This window comes from Peromyscus maniculatus, chromosome 14, assembly GCF_049852395.1.
Source record: "Peromyscus maniculatus bairdii isolate BWxNUB_F1_BW_parent chromosome 14, HU_Pman_BW_mat_3.1, whole genome shotgun sequence".
NCBI classification, from domain to species: domain Eukaryota; kingdom Metazoa; phylum Chordata; class Mammalia; order Rodentia; family Cricetidae; genus Peromyscus; species Peromyscus maniculatus.
Window position 1 is genome coordinate 82,592,534 of NC_134865.1, and position 24,168 is coordinate 82,616,701.

The following is a 24,168-nucleotide window of genomic DNA, read 5'->3' on the forward strand; positions in this document are numbered from 1 at the left end:
TAATACTGGAGAGAGAACAGACGCCATCTGCCTTTATCCCTCCCAATGTGTGTCAGGGGCACGGTGGCCCAGCTGGACTTGCAGGTTAGGAAGCTCTTCTGTTCTGGCAGGATGTTGTGCTGGAAGAGCCAGGCCCGCAGGGGACTGACTCTTGGGGGAACGTGTGGAAAGGAGGCTGCTGAGCAGAGCAGGTCGCAGGAAGGGCAGGAGAGCCCGAGGGCTGTAGGAAGAAACTGAGCGCCAGGTCTGGTTACAGCAAGTACACGGTCTGCAGGGTAAAGCGAACGCGTGGTCAGTGCCCAGGAGGCAGCTAGGTAGAGAGAGGTCAGGAGCCAGACTGGCCCGCGCAGAGCTGCCAGCCAAAGGGGTGGGTGGCCACAAGCCTGGGCCCAGGGTCCAGTGTCCCCTTCAGGCTGGAGGCTTCTTGACAGCACGTATACTGCAGGGGAAGGACTGAGCATAACCCCCGACCTGCAGCAGACACTGACTGTCCCCGCCACCCTGGCCTGACCACAGGGAGAGCGAGTGCCAGCAACTAGCAAGCCCTGACTACATCCTCTGCTCACAGAGCCCTAAGTCACTGGGGCCAGGGTAGAAGCAGGTGGGGGAGGGCTATCGACCGTTACAACCTGCCGGATGCCCCTAGAGCACAAGGGAGTGGAGAGGTGGGGAAGCGGAGCACAGGGTGCCAGGTCAGAGGGACCAACCATAATCCAGGCTGCATTAGTTCTGGTGGCAAGCAGGATATCGGAATGTGTTGAAATACTGAGGACGTGGAATGAAGGATTGGGGGCAGCTGCCCCAGGCTGGGTGTGAAGCAGTGAAGGGAAGAGAGCTGGGGAGAGAAGGGGCTCAAGCGGCTATGGACGGAGAATAGGGTGAGAGGTGACCATGTGCTGTGGGCAGCCCCCCTTCAGTGTGTGAGCGCCAGAGACGCAGGAGGGCTGCGGGCTACCTGGATGGAGATGAACTCAGGGGAGATGGAGAGGGGATCTTGGGGTCAGCAGAGGGTCACTCCCATAGCCTAGCCTGCAGAAAGGTGAGCTCCTTTCCAGTATCCGACAGGCAGCAGCCCACAGGCTTCATCAGTGGGCACGCAGGCAAGTTTGTCTCCCACCGTGTGGCTTCTGGTGGGAGAGGGCTGCAGGGAAGGGCAGTGGGCCAGCGTCCCCTGCAGTCTGAGGGCCCTAAGTGCAGACCCAGCACTGAACAGAGAGTGACTCCACACTTTGCATTGCAGTATGCAGTGTATAGTCAAGCCAGCGTCATGAGCATTCCGGTGGCAATGGAGACAGATGGGCCTCAGTTTGAAGATGTGCAGATGCTGAGAAAGACAGTGAGCGACGAGACTCGTCAGGTAAAGGTGCATTGAGCTCAGCAGGGCAGTGCCCGCTACAGATGTGCTTGACGGGCCCGTACGTTCCGCTAAGCTAATGCTGTAAAGGGAAATGCAGTCACTTGTTTAGAAACATCTGGAGATCTGAGTGATCAGATCGCTAGAAAAGTTTTTAACAATTAAGTGTATGCCTGCAATTTGTTGCTTCATTTACCTTAGCAACAGAAGCCCAACTCCTAACTGTGTGTTCTCTGTTAGCTTGAGCAAAATCAGAAGCTTTGTGGTAGCATCTTGCCATTCACTTCCCCTGTGCAGCCCTCCCCCTTCTGCTCTGGCCCAGAGCACTGCCTTTAGTTCCTCATAGCAGGTGTTACACCCCTCACCTCCCCGGACACCAAGATGGGGAAGCTTAGCCTCTTCCAGGACCCAGAGCTCCTGTGGCAGGCCAGGGCTCGGCCAGCAGCACTTCCAGTAACTCCACAACTCCACATAACTGTTTAGAACAGTTCTGATCCAGTTCTTTTTGCCCAATTGAGAACGTACACAGAAAGGTTTCCAAGAGGGTGACCCACTGAGCTCCTCTGAGGGTCCTGAGAGTCTCATTCCTCTGGGCATGCTCCCTGTTCCGGGCAAGTGTAAACAATGCCCAGATGGGACCTGCAGGTGTTAGTTATTCTCCCTTGTCAATTTTGGCCCCCTTTGACCAATAACAGGATCCCTAGACGTTAGCACTCAGATTCTAGAGTGTAGAAGGGAACCCCTGGTTGCTGCTTACTGCTCGTGATGTCCATTGGAGCTCAGTTAAATAAACAGAAGGATTCGCTAATCTCTTTTGTTTGGTTCCAGTAAATCCTCACCCGATAAGATGGGATGAGGCATTACTAAGAGTGGGCAGTCTAGCCAGCTGAGCCGCCATCAGCCCCAGCCACACGTGTCTGCAGAACACCAGACATGGAACCTTCTGAACTGGGCTGTGGTCCCAGGGTAGCACACAGAAGCGCTTCAAGACCTGGCATGAAGAGAGGGTGCGGCAGCATCTCTTCATAATTACTGGTGACGGTGCCCTGAAAGGCTGTGGCTTGTGTGTAAATACCATAAGCAGAGGTGCAGAGGTGCACGTGGCCATTTCTTTTCACCGCTGCCACATGGTTGCCTGATTTGGAGTCCCAGGCTCCCTGTCACAGTGCTGAGCAAGGAGGGCTCGGCCCCAGCACTTGTCATGGGAATCCATGTTCATCCTCAGCCCCTTGATTTAAATTAAAGTTTGTTTAAATGGATGAATGAATAGTTTTTTCTACTCAACAAAACCTGAAAATGCAATGGAAAAACTCAGTGACCACTTACTGAATGTCAGGAAATAGGTGAATTCTACACTTGCACATAATGGTTATTCTTAGCAATGAATAGATCTTACCGAGAATTCAACTGGGCATAGTTACTCAGGCCCGAATCCCAGCACCGGAGAAGCCAAGGCAGGGGATTTGTGATTTCAGCGCCAGGCTGGGCCACATAGTGAGACTCACCTCTTGGGAAAAAGGAAGGAAGAGAATGGGGGGGGGGGGGGGCTGGAAAGAGGGAGGAAGAGAAAAGAAAGAAACCCCGTGTGTTTTCTGTGTTCTACCTGCAGGCACTAGTTTCCCCGTGTGGTTTCTTTGTAACTTTGAAAGGAATTAAGGTCACCTTTTTATTCCCACTTTGATTTTGCAGCCCCAAGTTTACCAATGGCAATCCAGCTGAGTACTTGTCTGAGATCCCCATATTCCTCAGAACATCATCGGGGGAAGCCCGTCTGGGAATTGGTGACTCTTACTCAATTTTAAGATACTTGGGCCATATGAAGTTTAGAGGAAGCTGACTTGTGAGCCATTTCCTGAACACTTGAAGGTTCAAAGGAATGTTCCTTCTGGTACATCTTCAGCTTTGGTCATGATTCACTATAACTTACACCCTATGCCATACAAGATCAACTGGATTGAGAACACACCAAATTAATCTCAGACTTCAAGCAAAAATGCCTTGAAAAGTGGGCTCTGGCATTGTTAGTTCAGGGGCTACGGAGCCTCCAAGCTGTTGTTCATCATGGTGACAGGTCCCCTTTTGGTAAAACCAGCTGGGCATTCTCAGCATGAAAGACTCCCATGGCACATTTGCTCTCTGTTTCTGTGGCTCTTCAAATTATGTTATCTGGTTGAGCCTTCTGTGGTTCATGCTCCTAAGTCAGAAGATGCCGGGCCCGAGCATGTTAGTTCTCCCCAAATTAATTCCTCCACTAGAATCCCAGCAGGGTTTTTACCTTAAGGAACTGACAAGCGGAGATGGAGCTGAGTGGGTAGAGCCCTTGCCTAGTATACACAAAAGCCTGGGTCGTTCCCAGCACAACATAGACCCTGCATGGAGGTACACTCCTGTAACCTCAGCACTTGGGAAGAGGAGACCAGAAAATCAAAAGTTCAAAGTCATCCCTGGATATATAGCAAGTTCAGAGGTCAGCCCAGGCTCAAAAACCAACCAATTCTGAAATTCCTATGGTGCAGGGACAGAGCAGGGGGATCTCAAGCTTGAATCTAGCTGGGCAACTTAGTAAAGAACCTGCCTTCGAAAAGGAATGAGAAGGTAAAGCAAATTGCTGTGGAAATTCAGAGGACCTAGAATAGCAACCTGAAAAAGACAATACTGCCCAGTCAAGATGTCTGTGGGTTAAACCCCTGCCAGGACACATAGTTAGACGGTATCGGTGTCTAGATGAAGGTTTTCTGAGGTACAGCCTCGTAGGTAATACTTGAAATGATAAACTTTTTAGTTGTTTTTGTTTATGTTTTTCGAGACTTGGTTTCTCTGTGCTGCCCTGGTTGTCCTGAATCTCACTCTGTAAACCAGGGTGGCCTCGAACCCACAGAGATCTGCCAGCCTCTGCTTCCCGAGTGCTGGGATTAAAGACTTGTGCCACCACCACCTGGCGAAATGATAATCTCTTCTTTGTTTGAGAACAGTGGAATCATACTCTTGAAATTCTTAGTCAGTTATGACAGCAAATAAATGTGCAAAGTACCAGATGTGGTTGCGCATGCCTGTAGTCCCAGAGCTCTGGAGGCCAAGGCATGATCAGAACATTTGACTCTAGTCCAGGCTACATGGGAAGACCTTGGCTCAAAAACCAAACAAAACTATAGCTAAAAACTAAGGTCTGGGGCTCAATAATATGAACACTTTCTGTGGCCCTCAGTTTTATTTTCACTATTTTTCCAAAAAAAAAAAAAAAAAGCCATGTTTCTTTAAGTGGACCTGACTATTGGGTCAGGACAGGGTGAGAAGTAAATAAGATGGTCCTGCTGAAGACTAGGAACAAGAGACCAATGCTAAGAAACCATTTGGTTGATGGGCGAGGTGGAGAAATTCAATATTGTATTCACTTGTCAGAACCACTGTTTGGATTTCCTTTGTGGAACTTGTGGAACTCTATACAGAACACCCCCCTGAAAAAGTGTGTAAGTTTCATGTGAATAACATTAATATCAGAGACATTTAAAATGTTAACAATTTTCATTTTAACAGTTGGTCGGGAGAAAAGCAGTGTCAACCACGCAAGTCAGGAAGGTGTAGAGACGGAAGGCAGGCAGTGCAGGTACTCCTTGGAAAATGCATAGAATATACTTAAGGCTTTGTGTCTACGAGAGCGTGATGAGTCACCATGGTGTACATGAAGTATTTTCCCTTCTTTCCATGACATCACAGCTTGTGATGGGCAAGACAGAGCTAAGGAACGTTGATTAGTTCTACCCCAAATTTAGTTCTCAAGTTAGAACTCAACGCCTTTCCAAGATAGGAGGCGTGTACCGTTGTGTACCCAGCCCATGTACTCTACAAGACCTCCAGCACTGGCCATTTGCACCTGCCAGAGTGCCCAGGCTCCTGTGTCTCACACAGAGCTGTCTCATGCCAACACTTCCTGCTTCCTCGTCCACCCACCCCTGCCCGCACGCTGCCAGCACATCCTCTCCCCCCAGATCTTACTCATTCTAGACCACCATCTGCACGATGTCTCATTCTTTCCTGCCTCCTGTTTCTCTCATTGTTCCTCTTGTGGTTTGTCAAATTCTTCTCTGCCTCGTGCATCTGTCTGCATGCTAAGCAGAGGGGCCCCTTGTGTATGTCCAGAAGCTCCGGTCAGTTGAGTTTCCTCAGTTCACCTTCACTGGGTCCAGCTCCAACAGCTTGACTATGGTCTCTGTGTTAAGATGTTTCTTCTCTCTGACATGCCTGTGCCAGAGCTAATTACATATTTCATGTATTTTAAAATGTTGGTTTGCACCAGGATGGACATAAAATTCAGGGTAGAATTTTACCTCTGAATTTCTGATGGGTTAAAGATAAGGCACTCCTAACGTGCCAGCTGTGGTGGTGCACACCCAAAATCTCAGCACTTGAGAAGCTGAGGCAGGAGGATCATGGATTTGAAATCAGCCTGGGTTTTGTAGCAAAACTCAAAATCAATAAATGCACTCTTATGAGCAGGTGGACTGGTGACAGACAGCCTGTGTGTGGACTGGTGACGGCCTGTGTGGGGACTGGTGACAGACAGCCTGTATGTGGACTGGGGACGGCCTGTGTGGGGACTGGTGACAGACAGCCTGTGTGTGGACTGGGGACGGCCTGTGTGGGGACTGGTGACTGGTTTCTAGGCAGGCAAATTGAAAAGCTTTCCTTCACCATGGTGAGTGGTGAGGTCAAGTGGCAGCTCTAGACATGACCGTGGTGTCAGACAAGACACTGGACCTCTTGCTGCTGCTGCTGCTGCTGCTGCTGCTGCTGCTGCTGCTGCTGCTGCTGCTGCTGCTGTTTTCCTAAGCAGACCCACAGAGAACCCTGCTGAGAAACACGGAACTCTTGGAGACGCAGGCTTCCGTCTGTGGCTTGGCAGGTGCTTGAGTTTCCCAAACACGAGAGCCTAAGAGCGTGTTGATCGCCGTGTGGAAGTCAGACATGAGCACACGGAGCAGCCGTTCATGCGTGCTCTCTCTGTTGTCACATAGTTGACTTTGAACAGTTGTGTACTTTTTTTTCTAGATTACACCGTAAAGGTTTACCTCCTCTAATGCCGCCCTTGTTTGGCTGGAGACGCTGGATGGGAAGGAAAGCAGTTAGGGTTGAGCAGCTTAGGTCCAGAAGCGACTGGCGGCTGCCTACCGCCTTCTCACGGCACGGCACCTCTGGACAGCTGAGTCGACGTTCTGTTGTGTTCCCGAGTGCTGGTGCTAACCTAGCAGCCTCCTTTAAAGCCGAGCGGATGCTCAGGGTAGACTCTCCTCTCTGGCCCCGTTCTTTGCAGATACAGTTAGCTAAATCCTTGGGCGTTCTGGCTCATGCTCATAACCCCAGCACTTGGGAAGCCAAGGCAGAAGGATTGCTATGAGGTCAAGACCAGCCTGGACTTCATAATATACTTAAGGCTAACCTGGGCTACATAATGAGAGCCTGTCTCAAAGCATGTACATATATGTGCACATGCACACACATAGTCTAAATCTTCCTGCTAAAGTGGGATTCCTAAACTTCAGAAAGAGAGTGGAAAAGAGAAGGAATTTTTTTTATTTCCTAGACTCGATATTGGGAATGTAAATGACTTCTGGGTACAATTTTTCTTCTAGCTGCATGGCCCATTTAACACCTCTTGCTGTTAAAAAAAAAAAAAAAAAAAAACTTTTAAAATTTTGTGTAGATATTTTAGCTCTCCCAACTGGTTTAAATCTAGTTTTGTGTTCCCCCGAAGAGATGTCCACTTTCTGAAGTATGTGTGTAGCAGACATGGTCATGAAGTGACGTTGGCGATGTTCTGTGAGAGAGCCTCCTCTCCTGGGGGTACTCGGGAGAGGAGTAAGAACTGGATGGAGACTCTGCGAACAGTAGCACGGCAGAGACTCAAAGCCAGCACTGCCCACTAGGCTTCACACTAGTCATCACATCGGGTCTAGAATGTCTGGGGTGAGTGAGTAAGAAATGGGCCCATTCCCGTGGCCCGCTGAGGCTGTAGCACACCTGTGATCCTCTGACTTCTAACTCAGAAGTGAACTCCCTTCTAACTCAGTCAGCCTAGTGCGTAGCCAACTGCGTTGCATTTGTGATTCCAGGCACAGAAAGACCCGAAGAAGGACCGTCCCCTTGTGCGGCGCAAGTCCGAGCTGCCTCAGGACCCCCACACCGAGAAAGCCTTGGAAGCTCACTGCAGAGCCAGTGAGCTGCTCTCCCAGGATGGGCGCTAGCCTCCGGAGCAGCACGTCGAGCGGGGCCTGTCAGTTCTCTTCCGGATGCTATAGAAAAGACATACTGTGTGTGCCATACCAGTCAGCTACACTCAAAGTCAAAGCTCCCTCCGACCCCGTTCTGTGGGCAATAATGCACGTCCGCCTCAGCTCGAGATTAGGAGTTCAAACAATGGTGGCTTCTCTGGCCCTGCTGGCCAAGCCGGGGGCCGAGGACAGTGTTGTCACCACCCCAGCATAGTCCTGAGTAAGACTGTGTCCCCAAGTCAGAGCTGTAGGAAAGCACCCTGGTTGTCTTCTTGTTCTCCCAAATGGGTAGTTTTGTGGGAACGCCATGAGTTTTCAAATCAAAGGAACACTTTGAAGGTATCTCCTCCTTTTTAAGACTTTACAACCTTTGACATCGTTCCCACGATTTGCTGCACCAGCAGCTAGTGTTTGTTGGTTAAACCTCGCCGAAACGGCTCTTTGCTTTCACATTCTAGCTGCCCACTGGGAAACCGGCTGACGTCCTCAGCACTGGGACCTTCTAAGGTGTTTCTTTCCTTTGATTAATGGCATGCACACCATGTCATGCTTCCCTTAATGTCTACCAAAAGCCATATCTCATCGTCTGTGGTAGAGGCCAGGGTTCCACCTAAGCTCAGAGAAGAAAGCTCTGAGAAGTGCTTTCTCAGTCCACCTTGACTAGAATCGCAATGTTGAAATTATGTGTTCATATTTTTATTTACAGAATCAGTTTTTCATCTACTTACACATTATCCTTCAACAAGGCTCTTGAATTGGTAAAATTGTAGGATCTAAGAATTGCGCATTTGTAGAACGTTACAATAAATTAAGCTACTTGGCCTACTGCAAACTGCAGCTGCCTTTGGGCATACTGCAGGCCGTGCTGTTAGGGTGCCCTCGGTGAGCCTTCTGTTGGAAAAAGCACCCATTACCAAGCTCATAAGGAAAAGTGCAGTGTCTGCATTTCCGCTCGTCTTCACATGCTGCTACAGGCTTCACAGACGTCTTGCATGGATTAAGCTTCTGTTTTAGGTGGAATAGCACGAGGAGAAAAATCCTTAAACTTAGCGCTTTGTCTGTTCTTTATTTCTCTCAGGGTGGCCAGTATTTTGACTTATTTATCCTGCTTGAAAGCTACTTGAGATGTGTACCGCTGTTCTGAACAGTGACTAGTTTCTTTTGTCTCCAGCATATATATAACTTAGTGTTAAATGTCTTGATGCATAAGAGGTAAAGTGTGGCTTCTTTTAAAACCTGTTTTTTAATTGTGGTCTCGGGTATCCGTGACAAAAAAAAAAAAAATGGTGAGATCAGACACTGCTCTCATACTGCCGCAGAGCCCGCTTCTCCTTAGATCACTGCTGATGCTCGCTCCACATCGCAGGGAAGAGAGCATCTGCAGGGAGGGAGAGCCAGCCCGGCACGAAACAGAAAGGTGGTCCCAGCGAAGGTGGACAGGCTAGTTGCTTGGGTGAGAAGAACACTTCCTGAGAAACTTGACAAGTATCTATCCACGTTACCATTATGAAATCTATAATTTAAAAAAAAAAAAAGTTGAGATGCCTTCTCCTTTGGAGGGAAAAAGGGTGCTTTTATTGTATAAAGCAGTGTCTCTGTGTTTGATACCCCATTGTTTGAACTCTCGTCTTTGGCTGGTAGAGTCTCAGATATCCCCGATATGGGGTGTTCCGTGGTGGTGAGAGGTCCCGGGAGACTCTTGTGCCCTTTGTGGAAAGCGAGCTCTCAGTGTCTGGGTGATTGTGTGGAACTCAGCACAGAAGAACATCTGCTGGTCTAGGTTTTATTTCTGCTCTTTATTGAAGACAAACATTCACCAATAAGGAAGGAAAAAAAAAACAGTTTTGAGAGAGACTAATTTTCTTTGACAAGAGTATTACTCTATATTTTGGCCTATTAAAGTTTCCCTAGTTAGTACTCGGATTCCCTGTGCTAATTGTTCAACTTGCATATCACTATAGAGACACGGTCGGTTTTGTACCAAACTGGTTTGAAGAAAAGTACCGTGTTGAAAATAAACAGGCGGCTGTTTTTCTTCGTAAAGCTCTGAGTTTGGCGCCTTCACTCTTCCCAAATGTATCTGTGCGCCAGAGATGTCACAGTTCCAAGTGTCTTTCTAGTGTGGCTTTGTATGGCTTCTTTGAACATTGTACATACATTGTATCTTTGTTTTATGGTAATAAGTAATAAAAATGTAGACTTCGTATTTTGTACAAAATGTCCTATGTACAGAATTTAAAAAAAAAAAGTTCATAGAAACAGCAAAAATAGGTAAGTGGCACAGTTATTTTTCTTTAGAAAATATCTGTAACTTTATGCTTTAGTGAAATGTTAAGTACCAACATATTTTTTAACATTTTGTAATTCAAAACTTTTTGTTTTGACATTGTTTATGAAGAAAGACTTCATGCACTTGCCATTTACTATGCTCTTTTATCTAATTTTAAAGAACTCTTTAAAATGGTGTATTATATGGACTAAATAAAGAACATGTGAATTTTATCGCTCATCATGAAAGTAAATTTAGCCATGGCGCTGGGCAGTCTGGTTTCGACATACTCTTAACTGTCAGGGACATTGGGAAGCAGGTTCCTGTGCCCCCCTATTGAGTTCCAGCTGTCAACTAGCTCCCCGTCTCCGCTCTAAGAAGCTGATCCTGTGACGTTACCTCTTGGATTGAAAAAGCAGGTGCCAGGCATGGTGGCACACACCTTCAATCCCAGCACTCGGGAGGCAGAGGCAGGTGGATCTCTGTGAGTTCGAGGCCAGCCTGGTCTATAGAACGAAGCCCAGGACTATGGAGAGAAAAGAGAAAACGCAGATGCAGCTTTTGACATACAATACTTGCTTTTTGAAGAGGAAATATGCCTAAGAATCCAGTGTTCAGAAACTAACCTGATGCCTGACTGAGTGTCTAGAGTGGGTAGACATGTTCTAACCTGATGCCTGACTGAGTGTCTAGAGTGGGTAGACACACTCTAACCTGATGCCTGACTGAGTGTCTAGAGTGGGTAGACACACTCTAACCTGATGCCTGACTGAGTGTCTAGAGTGGGTAGACATGTTCTAACCTGATGCCTGACTGAGTGTCTAGAGTGGGTAGACACGCTCTAACCTGATGCCTGACTGAGTGTCTAGAGTGGGTAGACACGCTCTAACCTGATGCCTGACTGAGTGTCTAGAGTGGGTAGACATGTTCTAACCTGATGCCTGACTGAGTGTCTAGAGTGGATAGACATGTTCTAACCTGATGCCTGACTGAGTGTCTAGAGTGGGTAGACATGTTCTAACCTGATGCCTGACTGAGTGTCTAGAGTGGGTAGACACGCTCTAACCTGATGCCTGACTGAGTGTCTAGAGTGGGTAGACATGTTCTAACCTGATGCCTGACTGAGTGTCTAGAGTGGGTAGACACGCTCTAACCTGATGCCTGACTGAGTGTCTAGAGTGGGTAGACATGTTCTAACCTGATGCCTGACTGGGTGTCTAGAGTGGGTAGACACACTGAGGGTGCGAGTTTAGGTCCTCACTGGCCCATCGTTGCTGAAGCCTGTGGAAACAGCCCAGGAGCCTCACTCTGGCTGTTCTTGGTCCATGCAGAGAAGGGCACCTCTGGATCAGTGACCCTTACCCATCACATGGCCTCTGGGTCTCCATCCCTTCTGACAGGAGCTAAGCTGTGGAGGCCAAGCCCCAGGCAGAGGGAAGCCAGAGGAGGCCTTGGAGCTTCCTAAGGCCCTGGGCCTCAGACCTGCAGGCTGCAAGTATTTGAGGAAAGTAGTGCCTCACTGGATAGAAGACATCAGGTCTCGGGTAGTGACTAAGATTACTGCTTCCCGGGCACTTGGTGGTGACCCAACTGGAGAAGGGCATCATGTTTGGTAAACAGAGAGAGAGAGAGAGAGAGAGAGAGAGAGAGAGAGAGAGAGAGAGAGAGAGAGAGAGAGAGAGAGAGAGAGAGAGAGAGTGATTCTTGGCCAGGGGCATGCTCTGATTGACAGCTACCAGAGCCATGGTGCTTTGAGAGGCTCCCGGGCAAACTGAAAAAGCTCTGTGTCCTTCCTGAGGACTGTATCACCAAGTCAGCAGCGGTGACCAAGAGTGGATCTTGAGATACTTCTCACCCTTTGGCTAATCTCCATTTGTAGCTCACCAGAGTGTTGGTCACTCTTTCCATCCACAGCAGAAAGACCAAGACACTCTGAGTGGAGCCAGGGTTCAGCCCATGCACCAGGACCCATGACAGGTAGGAAGGCCCCTTAGACAAGGCACCACAGCAATCTGTGGAAACATCCAGGTGAAGAGTGTGAATTCACCCTCCAGGCAGAAGGTAGGGTGACCATGAACTCGCAGTGGGGCCCTAGGATCAGTGTGGACATAGGAGAGTGTGGACTTGGCACCTGCCTGGCTGGACCAGTAGATCCTCAGACATCAGTCCATGCCTCACAGTGCCCAAGGGATACTGTTTCTATATAAATTTTAGCTAAGTCTCAAATATGCTATACCAAATTTCAGCCATTGAAAACCTCTGTTCTCACTGGCTTTATGTTACTAACATGAAACTTCTGAAAATTCAACTCATAATATGTATGTTGCTACACATGATTTGGTTGGGGAGAACTGAGTTCCATTACCAGAAGTTTGAAATCCACCAGCAGTAAATTAATGTTGGATTTTTTTGTTGGGGGGTGGGGGGCGCTATTTCTTGTTACATTTGGGTTTGGCTTAAGGGAGCCATCTGAGTAAAGGTTGGCCCAGAGCATTGCAAGCTAGGTATCCTTCCCCGACTCAGCTCACCATCTCCTTCACGTCTTTTTACAAACAAAAGCTTATCTTTTGTTTTGTTTTTGAGACAGGTTCTCAATCTGTGGCTCAAGTTAGTCTGAATTCACTACATAGTCCAGACTAGCTTCAGACTTGCCTCGATCCTGCCTTAGCGTCCTGGGTCATCACGCCCAGTTTCACAAAAGCATATGAATTCTGAAGAACTTTGTGAAAGGAGGTAGGCTGAAAACTAGAATTTTCTGGGCATGGTGGCCCAAACCTGGAATCCCAGCCCTTGGGAGGCTGAGGGAGGAGGATCAGAAGTTCAAAGCCTGACTGGGCTATGAGAGACTGTCTCACAATAGAAGAAACTTAGAATACATCTCTTTCTCTTCCTCTTTTTCTGGTCATATCTAGTTCAAGGTCAAATCAGCCTGCATTATGCTTGTGGGAAATTTACCAAATACACACTGGGCAGAGCTCGAGCTTTCCAGTGTGTATTTAGAAAGTGATGTCTAACAAACCAGTTGTTAGACCAAGGGGTCCTGACCCATCTTCTCAACTCCTGTTAATAAAACCAGGCGGGAACAGATGTTTCTGGTAACAGTGTGATGAAACAGAACAGTGTAGGGGCACAGGGAACCCCAGGTGCCAGGTAGAGGACAAGGGGAGCCTGGGAGCCCTGCACTCTACACCCTCCACTGGAGACAGCTTTCCATAGAGCAGGGGTTCTCAACTTCCTAAGGCTACAACCTTAATACTGTTCCTCATGCTGTGGTGACCCCAACCATAAAATTATTTTCATTGCTACTTCATAACTGCAGCTTTGCTACTGTTATGACTTGTAATATAAACATCTGTGTTTTTCTGATCTTAGGCGACCCCTGTGAAAGAGCCCTTTGATCCCCGAAGGGGCTGTGACCCACAGATTGAGAACTGCTGCCATAGATGCTGTGTGTAGTCATATTCCCAATTACTAAATTACTAAATCATCTTCTTTTCTGTCTTCAAAATCCATCTTAGGAAGGTGTCCATCTTAAACTCAGGCTGTCTATCTCTTAGGAAGGTGTCCATCTTAAACTCAGGCTGTCCATCTCTTAGGAAGGTGTCCATCTTAAACTTAGGCTGTCGATCCACAGTGACATTGGAGGCATCTTGAAGCCAGTCTTTCTGATGGAATCACCTTCAGGAGCCCTAACTTCCACCCTGCTTGGGAGATAGGAACCAAGGAGTCCACTCAACAAAGAAGACAACCAGAATCCCATCAGAGCTGTCCCCGACATGGTTGGAATGAGCATATTTAAAAGCATGTAAGGTGACTCCAGTGAGCAGTACCCAGGGGCCAGCCCCAGTGCAGACTGTCCATCTTCTAAGCAGGAAATAAGGCTGAGACCCAAGCCTTCTGAAATCAATGTTGGCACCACACAGCCCACAGAATCAAGGCTGACTCTGAAGCCAAGGGAAACTGCTGGTGCTAGCTGGAGCAAGGAGTCGTGTGTACACTAAGTGTTGGCTAAGCAGGGACTCACTCTGTAGACCAGGCTGGCCTCAGACTCAGAGATCTGCCTGCCTCTGCCTCCCGAGTGCTGGGATTAAGTGTGCACCACAGCACACCAGGCAACAGTGTTAGTGAATTCAGGCCTTTTATTTTTTTATTTTATTTATTTTTATTTATTTATTTATTTGGTTTTTCCGAGACAGGGTTTTTCTGTGTAACTTTGTGCCTTTCCTGGAACTCACTCTGTAGCCCAGGCTGGCCTCAAACTCACAGAGATCTGCCCTGCCCCTGCCTCCCAAGTGTTGGGATTAAAGGCGTGTGCCACCACCTCCTTTTTATTAATACTGTCAAATTCCAGGAGATTCCTTGGCGAATGTATTTGCTTGGAAACTGCAAAGTTCCTTCTTTCATAATGGAGGTGAGGAGACAGATAAAGGCCTGCTGTGTAAACCCATCCCCAAGGCCCAGCTGCTGTAGGAGCAGACTGGCTGAGTGCAGAGAGCCTAGGCTCACCAGCAGCCTCATCTGCAGCCCAGGGCTTTGGGATCCTGCATAAAGGACTTCAGCAGGTTCAGGAAGTCCCGGTGGATTCCCAGGCATAAGACATTACTAGAAAGACTTAGCAAGATGAGGCGGTTGGAAGTGCTCTGCATGAGGGTGTTTAGGACAGCAGCTGGAAGGACATAATGTGATTGACAGGCTGATGCTCAGGCTTGACTCAGTTGCCTTCTGCTTACGTTTAGCCTTCAGCACTGGCTTTGCCTGGCAGTAGTGTGAGTCAGCTCATGGGGAGGTCTGCTCACCTGAAAGCTCATCTGTCTTTTTTTTTTTTCTTTTTTCTTTCTTTTTTTTTTTTTTTTTGTTTTTTGTTTTTTGTTTTTTGAGACAGGGTTTCTTTGTGTAGCTTTGCGCTTTTCCTGGAACTTGCTTTGGAGACCAGGCTGGCCTCGAACTCACAGAGATCCACCTGGCTCTGCCTCCCGAGTGCTGGGATTAAAGGCGTGCGTCACCACCGCCTGGCCAAGCTCATCTGTCTTTAGGGTTAGTCACATACACAATTTGATCTTAGTATCCATCCCCTCCAGGAGTAGAGTTGATGCTGAATCTGCAAGACCCCCTGGACCATGTTATCATCATATTATCCAGCATGACCCCAGTCCCCAAGAGAACAAAAAGCATTCTTATCAGGCAGGATAATGGCTGCCACCTTTGAGAGCTGGAGACAAAGCCAGTCCCACTCTGGGGGACAGTTGACCTCTTCCCCAGCAGATCCCCTCAAAAGAGGAATAGAGTACAGAGAGGTTTGTGAACTTAGCCAGGATGTCCTGGCCAACATGCACATACCCCAGACATGATGCTCTTCCCACTGCACAGCCCCAGACAAACAAGAAGGATCCAGAGCCTGTGATAAGCTTTGCAGCTAATCTGAGAACACAGAGGCCTCTGGAGATGAGACTAAACAGCCTACTGAGGAGAAAGGCACAGCCAGACACAGGGAGGGCTGTCCTAGCCCAGAAGGAAACAATCTAGTACCTTTAAACTGCTAAGAGATGGAAGATAAAGATATGTCAAGTTTTATATGAAGTCTGCATATCCCAGGCTGATGTTGAACTCCCTATGTAGCCAAGGATGACTGGGCTTCCCAAATGCCGCCATCTTCCAAGTGCTGAAAATACATATATGCAAAATCATGTCTGGTTTTATATGCTAGGGATCAAACCTAGACAAGCACAGTATCAGCTGAGCTGTACCCTCAACCCGAGGCTCTTACTCTATATCAATAGTAACTACATATGGGGAGCCCAACATAGTGGCGTACAGCTGAGTCCCAGGTGCTCAGGAGGTTGAAGCAAGAGAATTGCTTGAGCCCAAGAATTATGGACCAGTTCAGTTAAGAGAGCAAGACCTGATCTCCTAACAAGATAAAATAAAATACCTAGCTTTACTTTTTAACCTTCTAGTCTGAATTGGGAAAACATTTGCATGTGGTCTCGGTGGTAACGGTGCATACATAATGGCAGAATAGCACAACTCTGGAGAACTAAAGCCTGAGTCGTCTGGATTACCCAGCAGTGTGAGACCTTCCAAGTCTGGAGAGCAGGAATCTGAAGCAAAAGAACATCTTTGACTCCATTCCTAATGGTGTGTCCCAGACTAAGAGCTAGGAGCATGACCGTCTCTATGGTTTTTACCTCTAGCCTAGAGTCTGGCATCGCAAGCTGCTCAAAATGAAACGATCACTCAGGGCCATGGGATGCAAACACATGACTCTAACCATGAAGCTTAGCCATGAGTCAGTGCCACTCAGTACCAGGAAGACCTAATCGCCCAGCTTCTAGCCCATCCTGTTAGACATGTACCCCGGTAAAATGCTGAATCTTCCCTAAAGTTGACCTGGGGCCATGATCAGCTCTCTAATGCCCATAAATAGGTCCCCACTGCCAGTCTGCAAGCCAGTCCTGGGCACAAGAGAGCATCATCCTTCAGTATCAAGAAAAGAGCAGGGGCATTATCTAGTCTTCAGATTATTGATCTAGTATATACCATGTCTGACCAGCCTTTCCTCCAATCTTGACATTAAATTCTACCTTTGGAGAGTGACAGGCATGACCCATGCTTTTTTTTTTTTCAAATTCTCTACTTGATAGTAGGCATTACTGTGTTCTCATGAAAATTTTTAGTATTACAGTATAGCTCTGCCTCATGACCTAGGAAACCCCAAATTCCATGAATCCCTTGTCTATTTCAAACCCCTTGGTTTACAGAAAATGGAATAAACTCATGTGTGGTTTTTCCTGAGGAGCCATGAACAAACTCTGTTCCAGAAAAGGCACTCAGAACATAAAAGATTCTACCCAAGTCTACTCAGTGAACCAGTGTGAATGTGGCCACAAGTTTCTCTGGTCCTGCCCAGCCCTACAGTCCTGCAGCTGCTTATAAAATAATCACTCAGAGGTTTATATTAGCTACAAACTGTATGGCCTATGGCTTTAGCTTCTTGCTAGCTAGCTCTTTCATCTTAAATTAACCCATTTCTATAAATCTATATGTTACCATGTGGCCGTGGCGTTACCAGTCTGCTGACACCTTGTTTCTCCTTCAGTGGCAGGCTGGCATCTCACCCGACTCCGTCCTTCTTCTCTCTCTGTCTCTGCTTAGGTTTCTCACCTGACTGAAAGCTTTTTTGCCATAGGTAAAAACATCTTTATTTATTATCCAGTGGGAGCCACACATGTTCACAGCATACAGAAAGACATTCCACAGCACAGTGACATGAGGATTTGTGAAAGTAGCATCCCTGAATTACAATAGACAGCTTGTAAACAGTCGCACTCAAAAGTCTCCTCTTCCTTGGCTGTTCCCTCATGCCTGGGAGAAGGGCCTCATGAGTCCTGGGACTTCTGAGCCTATTAACTTTCCTCTTAGGAGCCTCCCTCCAGCAGAAAATGTTTCCATTTCAGAGAAATATCTACATAGCTCACAAAAGGGAAATCACCTTAACTAGTGGACACAGGAAACCATTTCATAGTACCTATTTAATAAGATCTAGCAAGGCTGCTCATTGATGGATCCCTTATGTTGACAACCACTTGCATTCCCGTTAGGCTGTGAGGGACTGGTTAGTTGGGTAGTTGATTGGCTAGGTTTTTTTTAATTAGAGGAATGTATTTGTGTATATGCACCCATGTATATGCAGAGGCCAGAGCAATAACTCCACCCTGTTTCTCAGGTCTTTATCCTTTGACTGACAGTTACACCATGAAGTCTGGTACTCAACAGCAATTACACTTTATGCTTTTCCAGATGTCCAGCTTGCATAAGACATCTCGGCCTCCATGATCACAAGTCAATTCCCATAATAAATCTCCACCTAAGTATTATATATAGGCTGGGCGTATTGGTACACACCTGTAGTCCCAGCACGAAAGGCTGAGGCAGGAAGATAATGAGTTCAAGGCCAGCCTGGACTTCATAGCAAGACCTGTCTTAAACAAATCATATATTTTGAGATCCCTTTGAATTGGTTGTAGTGTCAGTATGAATTCAGAATATATATACATACATACAGATTTAAATATTGTCTTAGAGTCTCTATTGCTGTGAAGAGACACCACAGCAACTCTTATAAAAGAAGACATTTAATTGGGGTGGCTTACATTTTCTTCTCTTTTCTTTTCTTTTTTTTTTTTTTATTTTTTTGAAACAGAGTTTCTCTGTATAGTTTTGGTGTCCTGGATCTCGCTCTGTAGCCCAGGCTGGCCTCAAACTCACAGAAATCCGCCTGGCTCTGCCCCCGAGTGCTGGGATTAAAGGCGTGTGCCACTGCCACCTGGCCAGCTTCCCTTTTCAGAGGTGTAGTCCATTATCATCGTGGTGTGACATGATGGCTGCAGGCAGACATGGTGCTAGAGATGGAGCTGAGAGTCCTACATCCTGACCTGTAGGCAAAAGGAAATGGTCTGTCTCACTGGGACTAGCTTGAGCATAGGAGACATCAAAGCCCACCCCCACAGTGACACACTTCCTCCAACTAGGCCACACCCGCTCTAACAAAGACATACCTCTCCAACAAAGTGCCACACCCTTTGGGGGCCATTTTCTTTCAAACCACCAAAGATACTGAAATAATTATGGAGCCTGCGGATGCAGAAGCAGTGTTGATACTTGGTGACAGCATGCTAAGTACCAAGTCCTTGTCTTCTGGGAGTACATATGTGCTCCATTGAGGGAACATGGCTCCTTGAAGGAGCGGTGAAGTCCACAGGTTGAATCTAGAACATCTTTTTGTAACAGAAAATAAGGAAGTGATCAACAAACGATAGGAATTTGTTAAAAGACATAGGAGCTGGGCATGGTGGGCACACATCTTTAGTGCCAGAACTTGGGGAATGGGGGGCTGGCAGGTCTCTGTGAGTTTGAGGCCTGCCAAGTCTACATTAGTGAGTTCCAGGACAGCCAGGACTACATAGACCCTGTCTTAAAAAAAAGACTTTGGCTATCTATCCTATAACAATAATTCAATATAAAAACACTATCAGACTACAACTCACTGCATAAGATAAAATTCCTGAGTCAAATGTTAATAAATAAATGAAAAACCTATGCGGAAAATGTGATGGTTAGTCTTGTCAATCTGACCAGTTCTAGAACCCCATCAGAACACCTGTGAGTGTGTCTGGGAAACTTTCCAGAAAGGCCTGCCTGAGCAGGAAAGGCTTGCCCTACTGTGGCCAGCTCCATCCCATGGACTGGAGTCCTGGACTGAATGGAAAGGAGAAAATGAGCTGCGTGCCAGCTTTCACCTCTTCCTGATTGTGGATGCCGTGTGACAGCCACCTCACGCTCCTGTCACCCTACCTCCCCTGCCACGATGGGCCATGCCCTCTCAAACTGTGAGCCAAAGTCAGCCTCGCTCCCTTGAGTCCATTCATATCAAGTCCATTCATAGCAACACATTAATTACCTGGTACAGAAAGGAAAGCTCTTCCTTGCAGAAGCATCCATTAATACAGGCAGAGGGGTGATAGAAATAGGTGCCCATGGAACAACAACCACTACCGAGGTGACTGACAAAGGCAAAAAAAAAAAAAAAAGACCAATGGAAGTGAAGACTGGCAGGTGGGGGCTGAGAAAGCATGGAGTAGCAACACCGCAGAGGGGTATCTCTCTAAATCTGCTAGCCAAACACAAAGTGAGAAGCTGGCTTTCCAGTGCAGACACCTGGCAGACAGCACCTTGACCAGACAGTCAAAGTTCAATGACCAGTGTGGACAGGAAGACACCATAAACCTCCTGAGATGATACACCAAGAGGAAGCCCCATTCTGTCTGATGTCTGCTTCCCAAGAAGGCAAGGCCAAGGCTGGTCCTGGAGACACACTCACTAGACCCACGGAAGAAAGGTGTGTGTCCTCCAAGATTGTGGTAAGGTTTGAAGGTTTGTGTCCCACCCAAACATTGTGTTGAAATAGATCCCCAGTGTGCTGCCACTGGGGGAGCTTTCTGTAAGGGCCCCTGCCTTTCTACCTCTGCCTCCCTTCCTCCTGCCATACGAAGACGTGAACGTCCTCCCCTCAAGAAGATGCTGAATTCACGGGGTCATTTTAGAAGCATAAACTGGGCCCCAACCAGACCACAAACCTGTAAGCTCCCTGATCTTAGAATTCCCAGCCTCCCAACTGTGAGAAATCAGTTTTTGATGTTTATAAGTCTGCAGCATCAAGGCAGCTGAATGGGTAGAGGTGCTTGTACACAGGCCTAATGGTCTGAATTCCCCTACATCCCACAACATGGCAGGAGAGAACCAGCTCCTGAAAACTGTCCTCTGACCTCCCCACGTGTGCACGTGGCACACATACATCTACACTCACACAGACAAACTATGTTTTAAGAATTTTAAATTCCCCACTCTAGGACTGGAGTGGTGGCTTAGTGGGCAAGAGTATTGGCTACTCTTCCAGAAGACCTAGGTTTAATTCCCAGCACTCATGTGGTGACTCACTAATGTGGTGATGTATTGTGTCCCCCCAATAAAATTTACCTGAGGATCAGAGGAAAAAGCCAGCCACTATAGTAAACAAAAGTCAGGCAATGGTAAGCACATGCCTTGAATCCTATCACTTAGGAGGCAGGGATCTGTCTGGATCTCTTGAGTTCAAGGCCACACTGGGAACAGAGCCAGGTATGGTGACACACGCCTTTAATCCCAGCACTAACCATAGAGGTCTGTACAGACAGACAGGAAGTGATAGAGCTGGGCAGGAAGAGGAAGTGATGTAGCTGGGCTGAGAGAGCAAATGAGAGAACAGAACAGAAAGGCACATAGGCGTGGGTAGACAGGAAGTAGCTCGCTTTGGAAGCTGCAGAGTTGGTGAGGTGAGGTTAGCTGTGGCTTTTCCTATTCCTCTGATCTCTCTCGGGCTTTAACCCCAATTTCTGGCTCCGAGTTTTTTATTTAATAAGACCGTTTAGCAATTCGTCTACACACTGCCATCTGTAACTCCAGTTCGTACATCTGCATGAGAAATTAAGGAAGTAAAGATGACAGGCCCCCACACCCAGGGAGAGGGCCGAGGATGTATGGACTGTGAAGGTGTAGGTAACCTGGGGCAAAGCAGCATCACAGAGGCAAACAGCAAATGTTCCAAAACCAAGAGGGTGAGGACCCAGAAGACGCTACCAGGCAAAATAGTCACTACTGACCTTAGAAACCGGGGTGGCGCGGGGAAGTGTCTTGGCATCTTATGAGAGATGACTTGGTGTTTAGCAGAAAACAGGGCCCATGTGGAGTTTGTGATGTTACCAGAGAGGCCAGGCCTGGGCTCTGGCAGTCCTGAAAAGAGGCTTGCCCACCAATTCCCAGCGTGCCATTAGAGTCTAGTCTCAAGAAGCAGAGAAAGGAGGTTAAATCCAATGCGGCCTCATTAGGGAGGGAGCACCTGAGCTCTGCTGACTCCCTCACTATGAAGTCTACCTTTGGGGTACTAACATAAAGCCTCGGTTTGGATAGAAGACAGGAAGTAATATAACTATACAGTCCTGGTTAAGTGTGGTCCCACCCATGGCTGTCAAGACTCTAGTATGTTCTATGAGGTGGTCTGAAGTTGACAGAACTGTGTAAAATCTTTTCAAAGAGACAAGTTCCTCCTCCGGTGGGCACTAGCCTTCAACCTTTTCCTTTGTCCACCGTGAGGTGTCCTAGTTATCATTTATTGTCAATGTGGCCCATCTTAAAATCACCCAAGAAAGGAGTCTCAACTGGGCAATTGTCACTATCTGTGAGGGAGGGGTTGTCCTGACTGATAATTGATGTAAGCTGGCAAAGCCCACAGTCGATGGAACCATCCCATGGGCAGGTGGTTCTGGGCTGTATTTTGTTGATACTCGTGAGAGACCTGCCCATTCCTAAACAGAAATGGAGAAGGAATGGATTGGGAGTGAGAACCAAGGGCATGGAGGGGCTGGAAGAGGAGGGAGGGGAAACCATGGCTGGGATGTAAAATAAACTTTAAAAATTAAATTGAAAAGCAAGTTAGTGGCCCAGCAAGTGTTCTTCTATGGTTCTTCTCTCCAGAATTCTGCTTTGAGTTCCTGCTGACTTCCATCAGTGAGGGACTGGGAACCTGAAGTGTAAGCCAAACACACGTTTCTTCTCCAGGTTGCTCTTGACCAGAGTGCTGTATCACAGCAACAGAAGGAAACTCAAACCCTGGGGTAATTCCAATTCCTTGGGAACCATTGTTTCAATACTCAGATAGATGAAGAAAGACAGATCTCTCTATCGAATATCTTTGATCTGTAGGGGCAGTTCCGTGAAGGGAAAACAGGACTTGAAACCAGAATATCAGTGCAAGAGCTGGTCTTAAGCAGGAGCGTTGGCAGTTAATCCGTTTAAACAGGAGGGAAATTTTGTTTTGTTTTAAGGAAGATGGGAGATGACTCAAATACAGAGATTCGAGGCTTCTGAGCAATTTTTGTCCAATATGAGGCTATGGTCATGAATTAAAAATGGAAGCAATGGCATTCTCTCCGGGTCTTAGGAATGTGGAAGATCTGAAACCTTCCACCAACTATATATCACCTCCCTAGGAGAGGTAAGAGGTGAGTGGCATCCTTCTGCCTGATCATCCATAGGATGACACCCGTCACTGGTGATGGCCTGGAATCTACAGGAGGCAGCTGGCATTTCCTTCCATTTCCTGTGACAGGGTTCCCTCTCAACTCTGAAAAGGCATCAAACAGGCAAGTCCCATACTACTCTGCAGAACTGTGGCTGCAGAAAATACCAGGGCTTGGGGATGGCAACCCATGGCTGTGCTGTGGCATAGTCCTCCTGAATGCTGTGAATATGCATTACTTTCATTGGTTAATAATAAAGCTGATTGGCCTATAGCAAGGCAGGATAGTTAGGCGGGAAAGCCAAACTGAGAATGATGAGATGAAAAAGGGCTGAGTCAGGGTCACCAGCCAGATGGAGACCGAGTCAGACATACAAAATGGGATAGATAGAGGTAAAGGCCACAAGCCTCAGGGCAATGCATAGATTAATAAAAATGGGTTAAGTTGTAAGAGCTAGTTAGAAATAAGCCTGAGCTATCAGCCAAGCATTTTGTAATCAATATATAAGCCTCTATGTATTTATCTGTGACTGGGAGGTCGGGACAGAAAAACTCTGCCTCGGTCTACACCACACTGCTTTCCAGCTTGTCCTCTGAAGGCAGCTGGAGGGAAAGGAGCTGCTTGAAAGCAGACACGCCATAGTCCCAATTCCAGCTCCACCTACGTATCAGAAAAGAGGGGTGTGGGAGAGATTATAGAGAGGACAGTGCAAAGCCAGCAGAGGGGACTGGGGTGAGGGTGGGGCTCCCATTGTGAGTATAACCATCCTGCTCCCACCTCCCAACCTCCTGGAGGGACAAGGAAGAAATCCCAGTGGCAGCTGAGAGGAAAGAAAGGTGGATCATTTCGGTTTATTGCTCGTGGCTTGCAGGTTTGTAGGACCTTAGAAATGCAACCAAATGAGTTTTAAAAGGTTAAGTGTTGAAAACGTTGTAGTTTTTGTTTTGAGACTGAGTCTTACTATGGAGAAAGACTGACCTTGAGCTCAGAAGCCCACCACTCCAGCCTCCTGAGGGCTGGTGTTGTAAACACGTGCCCCCACGCCTACAGGGTGTCATACAGTTTGACTCTACAATTCTGCCTCTAGAAATTTAGCCATCAGCATTTGCATAGACGGGGCTGTAAGGCAAACCACTCACTGAAACAGTTTCCCCATGCTGAGAGACAGAGACCAGGAGGAATTCTCCTCACTTGCCTGAAGTGATGCTAGATGTAAATATGAACAAAGAAGTGAGAAAACCCCAGAGCCCAAGTCCTACTCTTTAAGATTTGTTTTTATATTTATTTATTTGCTTAGGTTTTTCCAGACAGGGCTTCTCTGTGTAGCTCTGACTGTCCTGGAACTCACTCTGTAGACCAAGCTAACCTCAAACTCATAGAGATTTGCCTGCCTCTGCCTCCCAAGTGCTAGGATTAAAGATGTGTGCCTCCACCACCTGGCTGTTTTTATTTTTTAATGTGTTTGTGTTTCTGTGTGGGGGTTTGTACATATGAATGGAGATGCCCCAGGATGCAAGAAGGGGGTGTTGAATCCCCTGGAGCGAGAGTTATAGGCGGTTAGCCTGTCATGATATTGTGAATCACTCAGATCTTCTGCAAGAGCTGTACATGCTCCTAACTGCTGAGCGGTCTCTCTAGACCCCAATTCCTTCTTCACTAAGGATGGGC

At 47.3% G+C, this 24,168-nt stretch overlaps 1 protein-coding gene across 11 annotated transcripts in view; it reads left to right on the forward strand.

Moving 5' to 3' along the window:
• Ppp2r5c (protein phosphatase 2 regulatory subunit B'gamma) overlaps nt 1-10,122 on the forward strand; it is a 142,753-nt gene extending 132,631 nt beyond the window's left edge. For 3 of the 11 annotated variants that reach the window (XM_076551388.1, XM_076551389.1, XM_015985725.3), the window contains 3 exons: nt 1,241-1,357; nt 4,889-4,958; nt 7,462-10,122. In XM_076551388.1, the coding sequence (XP_076407503.1) occupies nt 1,241-1,357; nt 4,889-4,936 (165 nt within the window). In that variant the 3' untranslated portion in view covers nt 4,937-4,958; nt 7,462-10,122. Of the gene's footprint in view, nt 1-1,240; nt 1,364-1,898; nt 1,900-2,182; nt 2,614-4,888; nt 4,959-5,124; nt 5,132-7,461 lie in introns of those variants that run through there. The other 8 variants (XM_076551394.1, XM_076551387.1, XM_006992127.2 and 5 more) reach the window with 4 other exon arrangements.
• Nucleotides 10,123-24,168: the final 14,046 nt, after the last annotated feature.